This window comes from Mercenaria mercenaria, chromosome 5 (assembly GCF_021730395.1).
Source record: "Mercenaria mercenaria strain notata chromosome 5, MADL_Memer_1, whole genome shotgun sequence".
In the NCBI taxonomy this organism is placed as follows: Eukaryota; Metazoa; Mollusca; class Bivalvia; order Venerida; family Veneridae; genus Mercenaria; species Mercenaria mercenaria.
The window spans coordinates 34,693,629-34,705,682 of record NC_069365.1 but is presented as its reverse complement, the minus strand read 5'-3'; the positions used below and the strand labels follow the sequence as shown (position 1 = coordinate 34,705,682).

General features: G+C 36.3%; 1 protein-coding gene across 1 annotated transcript in view; it reads left to right on the top strand.

Moving 5' to 3' along the window:
- The window catches only part of LOC123556803 (uncharacterized), a 61,323-nt gene extending 49,502 nt beyond the window's left edge, over nucleotides 1-11,821 (top strand). The window contains exon 19 of the mRNA XM_053543151.1: nucleotides 5,164-11,821. Coding sequence (XP_053399126.1) covers nucleotides 5,164-5,423 — 260 coding nt within the window. The 3' untranslated portion in view covers nucleotides 5,424-11,821. The remainder of the gene's footprint in view (nucleotides 1-5,163) is intronic.
- Nucleotides 11,822-12,054: the final 233 nt, after the last annotated feature.

The window sequence follows — 12,054 nt, the reverse complement described above, 5'->3', positions numbered from 1 at the left end:
ATATATTTTAATCAACATCATACAACACAAATTAAAGTTCATTACACCAATATTTCATGAATAATGCTCTAACTTTGTTTTAACTTTGGAACTTCAGGTTAATTTTTATGTACTTTCATCCTGTATCTGGATTTGGTTTATACTTAAAACAGTTATTTTACATCATTACGCAAATCATATGACACATATGATACATTACTCTTGCAGAAATTATGTCCCCGTTATTCTTAGAAATTCTGACAAATGTTTTGATGTGCTTTCAGTCTATCTCTGTTCTTACTAAATGGATTTGTCTCAAACTGTTGTCCAACATCATCATCCACTAGGTAGTAATAATCCTTCCAGTGATAGCTCTAGTTTTATTAGATATGCCCCATTTCGCTATCAGACATCAAAGTAGTCAGGTGTACTATCGCCTCTGACAGCTCATGTTCTCTTACAAATAGGCCTTATAGATAGATTTTTAAATACTAATATTAAAGTATATTTTAGTAATTTGTTGTTTTGGGGAATTTTAATAAGAAGTGTGGATATGATTGTTAAAAATACCCATGTATCTCCTAGTATCTAAAGTGAAATATTGTAATAGGTTATTAGAGTTGTATAGAGAAATATGTACAAGTTCTGCAGCGGATGTTCCTCATAGCAAAGCGGTTTTGGAAAAATTAGAAATGGAATGGGAAGAATTCCAGATTTTTCAGCAAGGTTTTCAAAATGTTATGCATTTTTAGCTCACCTGTCACATAGTGACAAGGTGAGCTTTTGTGATCACCCTTCGTTCGTTGTCAGTCCGTCCGTCCGTCCGTCCGTGTGTCCGTGCGTCAACAATTTCTTGCCTGCACGAAAGTGGTTTCATTTATGATTTTATTTTAACCAAACTTGTATCACCATAAGATCTCGGTTCCTTTCTTGAACTGGCCAGATCCCATTATGGGTTCCAGAGTTATGGCCCCTGTAAGGGCCAAAATGAGCTATTTTGACCTTGTCTGCACAATAGCAGCTTTATTTATAATTTGATTTTTACCAAACTGGCACACAACTTGTATCACCATAAGATCTTGGTTCCTTTCTTGAACTGGCCAGATTCCATTATGGGTTCCAGAGTTATGGCCCCTGAAAGGGCCAGAATTAGCTATTTTGACCTTGTCTGCACAATAGCAGCTTCATTTATGATTTTATTATGCCCCCCTTCGAAGAAGGAGGGGTATATTGTTTTGCAGATGTCCGTCGGTAGGTCTGTCGGTCGGAATGTAGACCAATCCGTTTCCAGATGATAACTCAAGAACGCTTGGGCCTAGGATCATGAAATTTAATAGGGAGGTTGGTCATCACCAGCAGATGACCCATATTGATTTTGAGGTCTGTATGTTAAAGGTCAAGGTCACAGTGACCCTGAATAGTAAAACGGTTTCCGGATGATAACTCAAGAACACTTGGGCCTAGAATCATGAAAGTTGATATGGAGGTTGATAATGACCAGCAGATGACCCCTATTGATTTTGAGGTCAGTATGTTAAAGGTCAAGGTCACAGTGACCCTGAACAGTAAAACGGTTTCCGGATGATAACTCAAGAACGCTTAGGCATAGGGTCATAAAAGTTGATAGAGAGGTTGGTCATGACCAGCAGATGACCCCTATTGATTTTGAGGTCAGTATGTCAAAGGTCAAGGTCACAGTGACCAGGAACAGTAAAATGGTTTCCAGGCAATAACTCAAGAACGCTTGGGCCTAGTTTCAGGAAAATTGATAGTTAGGTTGGCCATGACCAGCAGATGACCCCTGTTGATCTTGAGGTCATTAGGTAAAAGGTCAAGGTCATTGGCCAGGAACAGTTAAACGGTTTCTGATCTTCTTGTCCAAAACCATAGGGCCTAGAGCTTTGATATTTGGTATGTAGCAAAATCTAGTGGTCCTCTACCAAGATTGTTCAGATTATTTCCCTGGGGTCAAATATGGCCCCACCCCGGGGGTCACTTGGTTTATATAGACTTATATAGAAGAAACTTTGAAAAACCTCTTGTCCAAAACCATAGGGCCTAGGGCTTTGATATTTTGTATATGACCTCATCTAGTGGTCCTCTATGAAGATTTTTTGAATTATTCCCCTAGGGTCAAATCTGGCTCCGCCCTGGAGGTCACATGGTTTACATAGACTTACATAGGGAAAAACTTTGAAAATCTTCTTGTCTAAACCACAAAGACTATGGCTTTGATATTCTGTAATGTAGCATCATTTAGTTGTTCTCTACCAAGTTTGTTTAAATTATCCCTCTAGGGTCAAATATGGCCCCGCCCCAGGGGTCATATGGTTCATATAGACTTATATAGGGAAAAACTTAGAATCTTCATGTCCATAACTTACATCATTCAAATTTGAACCACATGTATAGTTTTGAGTGGCAAGATAAACCTTGACATGAGTTGACCTTGATATTGACCTAGTGACCTACTTTCACATTTCTGTAGTTACAGCCTTCAAATTTGGACCACACGCATAGGTTTTTGTACCGAAAAAAAACTTTGACCTTGTTATTGACCTAGTGATCTACTTTCACATTTTTGAAGGTACAGGCTTCAAATTTGGACCACATGCATAGTTTTTTGTTCAAAAATAAAATTTGACCTTGATTTTGACCTAGTGACCAACCTTCACATTTCTCAAGCTACAGCCTTCAAATTTGAACCACAAGCATAGTTTTGTGTACTAAAATGAACTTTGATCTTGAGATTGACCTAGTGACCTACTTTCACATTTCTGAAGGAACAGGCTTCAAATTTGGACCACTTGCATAGTTTTGTGTTCCGAAAAAAAATTTGACCTTGATTTTGACCTAGTGACCTACTTTCACATTTCTCAAGCTACAGCCTTCAAATTTAAACCACATGCGTAGTTTTGTGTACCGAAATGAACTTTGATCTTGAGATTGACCTAGTGACCTACTTTCACATTTCTGAAGCTACAGGCTTCAAATTTGGACCACATGCATATTTTTGTGTTCTGAATTGAAATTTGACATTGATTTTTACCTATTACCTACTTCCACATTTCTCAAGCTACAGGCTGCAAATTTGAAGCACGTGCATAGTTCTGTCTACCAAAATGAACCTTGACCTTGAAATTGATCTAATGACCTGCTTTCACATTTCTCAAGCCACAGCTTTCAAATTTGGACCACATACACATTGTTTTGTGTTCTGAAATGAAATTTGACCTTGATTTTGACCTTGAGCAAGTCTTGAAATTTGGAACATTTAAAAATGGCTCAGTGGATGGCGCTAAGATCACTCTGCAATTTCTTGTTAGGTTAAAGGTCAAGGTCAGATTAAACCAGCAGGGTAGAACTTTTGATTACAGTGAGCATATAATTTCTGTTCCTTGTGCAATTACTGAATGCATCAAGGGGGGCATTTCGTGTTAGACGAGCTCTTGTTTTAACTAAACTTGTACACAACTTGTATCACCATAAGATCTTGGTTCTTTTCTTCAACTGGCGAGATTCCATTATGGGTTCCAGAGTTATGGCCCCTAAAAGGGCCAGAATTAGCTATTTTGACCTTGTCTGCACAATAGCAGCTTCATTTATGATTTGAATTTAATCAAACTTGCACAAAACTTGTGTCACCATAAGATCTCGGTACCTTTTTTAAACCAGCCAGATCCCTTAATGGGTTTCAGAGTTATGGCCCCTGAAAGGGCCAAAATTAGCTATTTTGACATTGTCTGCACAATAGCAGCTTCACTAATGATTTGATTTTAACCAAACTTGCACACAACTTGTATTAACACAAGATCTTGGTTCCATTCTTGAACTGGCCAGATTCCATCATGGGCTCCAGAGTTATGGCCCCTTAAAGGTCCAAAATTGAGACTTCATTTATGGTTTTATTTGATACAAACTTCCAAAATATCTTCAACAACAAATCTTGGATTCCATGACAAATCAGATCCAATAGTAGGTTCCAGAGTTATTTTATATCTGATTACCTCCCCTGATTGTAATGAAAATGGATTTATATCAGTAAGCACTTATAGGACATATTTGAAATTTCATTATTGTCATTAGTTGGACTGAGCCAATCAGGGTAGGTAACTATGGACTAATTTTATGTCAAATTACCTCCCTTTATTTCAAATTAAAATGGGTATATCTCCGTAACTAATGAAGGTACTGATCTGAAATTTCATTTATGTCAACAGATTCATTTGGCAGATCCTTCTTTTGTTCACTAACAATAATTTTCTTTTTAATTACTTCCCTTTTACGTTAATATAAATAGCTTATTTTTAGTAACTTTTTTATTATTGGCCGTAGGGAAAAACCGAGACCACTTTTCTGTGGTACAACATGGATGGTACCTCCAATTTTTAGGTGTATTTTGACATATCTATACCTTGTAAGATTTGTTTTCTCTTTTTTGGTTAAATTTCTTCCCTTTGTTGTTCCTGTCCTTTGGACTTAGATATTTTTTCTTAGGACCTTCTTGTCCTCAAGTGCAGTGATAACAGGTGAGCGATATAGGGCCATGATTGCCCTCTTGTTTGCCTGTTTGCTGCAGTGAAGATAATAAAAACATAAGAAATGATCTCATGCATTAAATGGTCATCAAATGTCAAGTTGAAATTTTATAAGCTAGAGAAAATGAATGTTTAGAATGTTACCCAGATCTTGGAAAAAATAAGGTCAGTTGAGCGATAAACCTTTAAACAGACCCATTGCCAATCCAAAAGATAACTGTTATCTAAAATTCCGAAAATGCCTCTGGGTAGAAAAAGGTAATATCACCTAACTTTCAGAGTAACGAATCACCAAAATAACTATTAAATTACTTCAAATGAGCACACTCTAAATCAGCTGGATGAGGCAAACTGTAATATATTGGGATAACTTGTAATTCTCTTAAATGCTGTTAAAATGTCTTGACTCATCACACTTTGTCAGACGTGTTCTTTAAACAGGAGATTAAGGCGGTATAAATAAAGTAAATAATAACAATACCAGGATATAACATTTTGGATACCTGAAATATGTCCGATTATTTTTGACCAAAAAAAAATCATGGGACAAAAGCGTGTTGAGATGAGAATCTGACAGTTAATTTTCTTTTGTCTTAATCATAATATATTCAGATGGCATTAACTTATTTGTTTTCTTTTTATACAGTTGGAATGTTGATTTCCATTACCCAGCATGGTGATGAAACTGAGGAATATTACAGGGAACATGTTTTCTTTTTCGACTTTGACAACCTTCTGCATGGTGTACTTCTCTGTTTGGGCAAAGGGCCAAGGTCATTTTTCCCAGTATATCTCCATGGTAACCAAGAGTCTGAAAATCAAGGGGAAAGAACTGCCAAGGCTGGATGGTACGTGTATCTGAGAGATGGACGAGATGGGATCATGTGCTTACAATTACATCACTGACTGGCATGATATAAGACTGTGATAGAAATTGGATATTGATTTAGTGTAATTTATTTATTTGTATTTTACCATTTAATTTTCTAACCAAACAGAGGACATTAGCAAGACTTCCATTCTGCACCAGACACCAGCCTCAGTTAACTGACACCATGTACTGCAGTATGTACCAGTCTGTGTATAAAATGGCTCAGTGTTACTACATACATACTGTATGTCTTTGCATTACCCCTATTATACATGTATTATTGTAGATGTTACAATACCATTTTCATTGAAAGGCAGATTGTGTTCTGCTATTTCATTTTAGTAGTCAACATGGTACTGGTATATGGATAATTTGTCATTTCCTCTGGTTATTGATTCTTTTAAAGAGAATTCCTATAGTTTTTTTTCCTTTCTTAGAATTTTTTCAAATTCACATATATGATAGGAAAATTTGTGCTGAAAACAGTGAACAGATAAAAACAATGGGTCACCAGGCTTGTTTTTGTGAAAAATTGTTTTGAACACACCCACTGTTGCTGAAACTGCCAGCGATTTTTCAACATTTTCATAATTTTCTGCTTTTTATACGCCCGTTTGAAAAACGGGACGTATTATGGGAACGCCCCTGGCGGGCGGGCGGGCGGCGTCCACAGACTTTGTCTGGAGCATATCTTCTACATGCATGGAGGGATTTTGATGAAACTTGGCACAGTTGTTCACCATCATGAGAAGGAGTGTCATGCGCAAGAACCAGGTCCCTAGGTCTAAGGTCAAGGTCACACTTAGAGGTCAAAGATCAAATTCAAGAATGACTGTCCGGAGCATATCTTCTTCATGCATGGAGGGAGTTTGATGAAAGTTGGCACAGTTGTTCATCATCATGAGACGGAGTGTCATGCGCAAGAACCAGGTCCCTAGGTCTAAGGTCAAGGTCACACTTAGAGGTCAAAGGACACAAGAAAGAAAACTTTGTCCGGAGCATATCTTCTTTATGCATAGAGAGACTTTGATATAACTTGGCACAAATGTTCACCACAACGAGGCGGAGTGTCATGCGCAAGAACCAGGTCCCTAGGTTTAAGGTCAAGGTCACACTTAGAGGTCAAAGGATACAAGAATGAAAACCTTGTCCGGAGCATTTCTTCTTCATGCATAGAGGGATTTTGATATAACTTGGCACAAATGTTCACCACCACGAGGCGGAGTGTCATGCGCAAGAACCAGGTCCCTAGGTCTAAGGTCAAGGTCACACTTAGAGGCCAAAGGTCAGGTACAAGAATGACTTTGTCCGAAGCATTTCTTCTTCATGCATAGAGGGATTTTGATGTAACTTGGCACAATGATACACCATCATGAGACGAAGTGTCATGCGCAGTTCCCTTTTTAGAATTACTTCCCTTTGTTGTTACTATAAATAGCTTATATTGTAACTTTTTCATTACTAGTCGTAGGGAAAAATCGAGACCACTTTTCTGTAGTACAACATGCATGCTACATCCAATTATGAGGTGTATTTTGACCAATCTCTACCTGGTAAAGATTTTTGTGTGGACTTACAATTTTTATTTTTATTTTTTTTTTTTTTTTTTTTTTTTTTTAAGATTACCTTCCCTTAGTTGTTACTATAAATAACTTATATTGTAACTTTTTTATAATTGACCGTAGGGAAAAAACAAGACCACTTTTCTGTGGTACAACATAGATGTTACTTTCAAATTTTAGGTGTATTTTAAGGTATCTCTACCTGGTAAGGAGTTTTTTTGTGGACTTAGAAAAAACCAAAGACCTACAATGATTACTAAACAACCACAAAATTAAAATTCCCTTTGCAAATACAGGTGCTAGAGTAAAGAAATTTGCTGTGACGGGCGTATATTGTGACATTCTGGCACTCTTGTTTATAAATACTAACCAAAATATACATCAAGACAGCACAATTAGGTTTATTCTTATTATAGATTTTATTATATACTTATTTGATATTATAGTCATATTTGTAATACTATATCCTTACAATAATGGGTACAAATGAAAAAAAATATTGTTTCATATTCACTTTTGTGACCTTTTTTCAATGAAAAATACCCATAGTGAAGAATATCTTTTTAAATTTTGAAAAAACTGTTTCATAGAATGTTTTCTTGTTTTTCTTGTATATAAATAATTGCATTGTGAGCATAAAAATGGCTAAAAATGTATGGGTCACCAGGCTAAATTTTATGTTAAGACCGCTTGAATACAACACCTGTTCGGGCGAAAAATGGCGTGAAACTGACCAAATAGATTACATGTATATCTGCTAGAAGTTAAAAAAAGTTTTAAAAGTTCTTAATTCTTTCTATAATTGAATACTAAATAATCTGAAAGGTGTTACTGTCTTATCAGTACTAAGTCAATTGCCTTACATTATATGAACAAAACTGTCTTTGCACTAAAATGCGTTGTGAAAACACAGTCACAAAAATGGCAAGATACCTGTCAGGCATGATACTTGTCAATATAACATAAACCAGTATCAACATTTGATTACTGATAAAACTTATCAAAAATGTTATTTCATCCAAGATTCCTCATATTTAAGATTGTCTGTCACATGTTTCAACAAATGTTGACTTCATTTCAGTTTTCTATAGAAAGTGTCGGCTGCGCAGAAAGATGCGCATAAAAAACTATAGGAATTCCCTTTAAGAAGTTTTGCCTGTTTGGTTCAAACAAATTCCAACAGTGTGTTTCAGAATATACAAAAAAGTCCACCAGCTGAGCTCAGTAGGGAGAGCGTTGGCCTATGGATCGTGGGGTCTTGAGTTCGATAGCTGGGAGGGCGTATGTTCTCCATGACAATTTGATAAATTACATTGTGTCTGAAATCATTCATCCTTCACCTATGAATCATGTGAGGAAGTTGGCAGTTGCTTGCTGAGAACAGGTTTGTTCTGGTACAGAATCCAGGAACACTGGTTTGGTTAACTGCCCACCATTACATAACTGAAATACTGTTGAAAAAATGTTGAGTCAAACCCAAAACACACAACAACAACAACAAAAAAAGATAAGGATTTGTGCTTGATTTTTTGTGCCCCCCCCCCCCCCCCCCCCCCTCCTCCATTGAGTGGTGTGGGCATATAGATTTGGTCTTGTCCGTCCGTGCGTCCGAAGTTCGTGATGCGCCTAGCTCGAGAAGTATTTGACATAAATTGATGGAACCTTGCATGAGTCTTTATCATGATATGAACTTGCGCACCTCCTATTTTTTGTCAGGCTCCGCCCCCTATTTTCAGAGTTATGGCCCCTGAAATAGTCAAAAATGCACATTTTCACCTTGTGACATGCCTAGCTCAAAAAGTATTTGATATAGATTCATGAAACCTTGCATGAGTTTTAATCATGATATGAACTTGCGCACCTCCTATTTTTCATCTGGCTCTGCCCCCTATTTTCAGAGTTATGGCCACTAAAATAGTAAAAAATGCACATTTTCACCATGTGACACGCCTAGCTCAAAAGGTATTTGATATAGATTCATGAAACCTTGCATGAGTCTTAATCATGATATGAACTTGCGCACCTCCTATTTTTTTCATCTGGCTTCGCCCCCTATTTTCAGAGTTATGGCCCCTGAAATAGTAAAAAAAATGCACATTTTCACCTTGTGACACGTCTAGCGAAAAAAGTATTTGATATAGATTCATGAAACCTTGCATGAGTCTTAATCATGATATGAACTTGGGTACCTGCTATTTTTAGCTGGACTATTCATAGAATAGTAGAGCTGTTGGACTCACCCATGCGTCCACGTCCGCGTCCCGATTTGGTTAAGGTTTTGTATGTAAGCTGGTATCTCAGTAACCACTTGTGGGAATGGATTGAAACTTCACACACTTATTCACTGTGATAAACTGACCTACATTGCACAGGTTCCATAACTCTATTTTGCTTTTTTACAAAATTATGCCCTTTTTTCAACTTAGAAATTCTTGGTTAAGGTTTTGTATGTAAGCTGGTATCTCAGTAACCACTTGTAGGAACGGATTGAAACTTCACACACTTATTCACTGTGATAAACTGACCTACATTGCACAGGTTCCATAACTCTATTTTGCTTTTTTATGAAATTATGCCCCCTTTCCGACTTAGAAATTCTTGGTTAAGGTTTTGTATGTAAGCTGGTATCGACAGTACACACTAATGGGAATGGATTGAAACTTCAAACACTTGTTCACTGTCATGATCTGACATGCACTGTATAGGTCCCATAACTCTACTTTGCAATTTTTTCAAAATTATGCCCCTTTTTCGACTTAGAAGTTTTTGGTTAAGTTTTTGTATGTAAGCTGGTATTTCATTATCCACTTATGGGAAAGGATTGAAACTTCACACACTTGTTCAATTTATGAGCTGATAAGCACTGTGAAGGTTCCATAACCCTTTTTCCCATTTTTACAAAATTATTCCCCGTTTTCGACTTGTATTCATTCAATTGACAAGGCTGTTGAATAGTCGAGCGTTGCTGTCCTCCGACAGCTCTTGTTCATTTGGGTCCGCCCCCTATTTTTAGAGTTATGGCCCCTGAAATAGTCAAAAATGTACATTTTCACCTTGTGACGCACCTAGCTCAAAAAGTATATAATATAAATGGTTGAAAACTTGCGTAAGTCTTTATCATGATATAAACTTGCACACCTCTAATTGTTTGGCTGGCTTCACCCCCCCCCTTTTTTTTTTTAGACTTATGGCCCCAGAAATAGTAAAAAAATGCACTTTTTCACCTAATTATGTGCCTAGCTCAAAAAGTATTAGATGTCAATTCAGGAAACCTTGCTGGAGTCTTTAGCGTGATGTGACCATGCACACTTGGCATTCTTCTTGAGAATCTTAGCTCTTATTACAGAGTTATGGGCCTTGAAATAGCCAAAATAGTGAATTTTTTGTTTGTGATGCTCATAGCTCAAAAAGTATAGAGCCTAGAATAGTGAATCCTTTGCATAAAATGTTTGTTGAGGCTATACCCCATTAAGACTGCAAACATTTGAATTATTGCCCCTTATTTGTGACAAATGTACCAGTGGGGGGCACACCCTGTGTCATATAGACACATTCTAGTTATTACTTGATATAGATAGAAAACTACATACCTTAGAATTTCATTGAAACTTCCATGTTAAGAAAAAATACTAGTGTAGATTTCAATGAATTATATCACCTAGAGGAGGAATCTGTGTTCTATGGTCACACACTTCTAGTGTTAATTTGAGCAGTTTTGTTCAGCAGAAAAAGAAATGAAATTTACTAAGCAGTTATATATAAATGTGTACTTTTTGTGTAATTTGTTTTCTTTTCTTGTATGTTTCAAATATTTTTATTTCTCATTATTTTTCTAACCAACCACACGAATGTTTATTAAGAAAAGTTAATTTAACTCCTGGTATCAAAGGTACTTGATTTGTCAGAAAACATGGATGACAGAAGGCATGGTCACTTTACACTGCAGAATCTTTAAAAACCTGTCAGGAAACTGCTGGCATTATTTTGAAAATAATTCCGCACAAATGTTCCTTGACTGGCTACTAAGATTGTTCACATTTTTTTGATTCATCAAAAAAACGTTCTACCAGAGCTAAAACAACAACAGAAAAACAACACCGCCTTTAATCTATGGTCCTATTTTGAAATCATTTCACAGAAATTCTTTTTCCTCCAAGATAGTTTTATGTAATAAAAATAACATGGCAGCCAGAGCTAGAAATAGAAGAATTTTCAAATGTATTCATATCTCATATGCCATTGGTTGGACTTAGAAAAACACACATGTTAATGGTCCATGTTTATATATAGTGAAACCTTAAAAAAAATCATTTTTCAAGCACCACTACCAAAATTGCATGAACATGTTTTCCTTATGTGACCCTCTACTAGAGTTGTTCAAACCAGTGGTACAACTCTGGTGAGCAATCTAGGGCCATCATGGTCCTTTCGTCTTGTAGTAAAGATTGATTTTAGTACATAAGCATGACTTTATACGGCAGAGTGCCTTAGAAGATGCATGAACTTGTGGTTTTAAATAGGGTAGGGGACCTGTAATTATGTAAATAGGGTAGGGGACCTGTAATTATGCAGTAGTAAGTGACAATACTCAACTCTCATGTTTAATTGTGTTATAACTTTAATACCTGTGATAAGACATATTTTATATACTGGATTTTTTGTGATGTTTATATTTGAATTGTATTTTTACTTTAATGGAAAACAGAAGTGGTTGTCACATTCTATTTTATTTTAAGTCAATTGACATGTTTTCAGATAGTTTATACTTTGTTTGATACTATATGATTATATTCTATTTATTAGTTTTCTTTACATTGTATCTTTAACTGATTGTATACAAAAATATTCACAATAAAATGTAAGTAAATTTAGTTGATAATATACTGATTTATACATCATAGCTCAACTGAGCACGATGTGCTCATGGTGATCTTTTAGGATCATTGAATGTCCGTCGTCTAACTGTCATTCAACCCGCCCTCGTCCACAATTTCTCTGAGACCATTATTGTCCTAAACCTAGGAGTCCACTTTCAGTGGTTCTGTTCCAAATTCCTGCAAAGTTAGGTCATCCATGCAAAATTCTGGTTGCCATGGCAACAAAC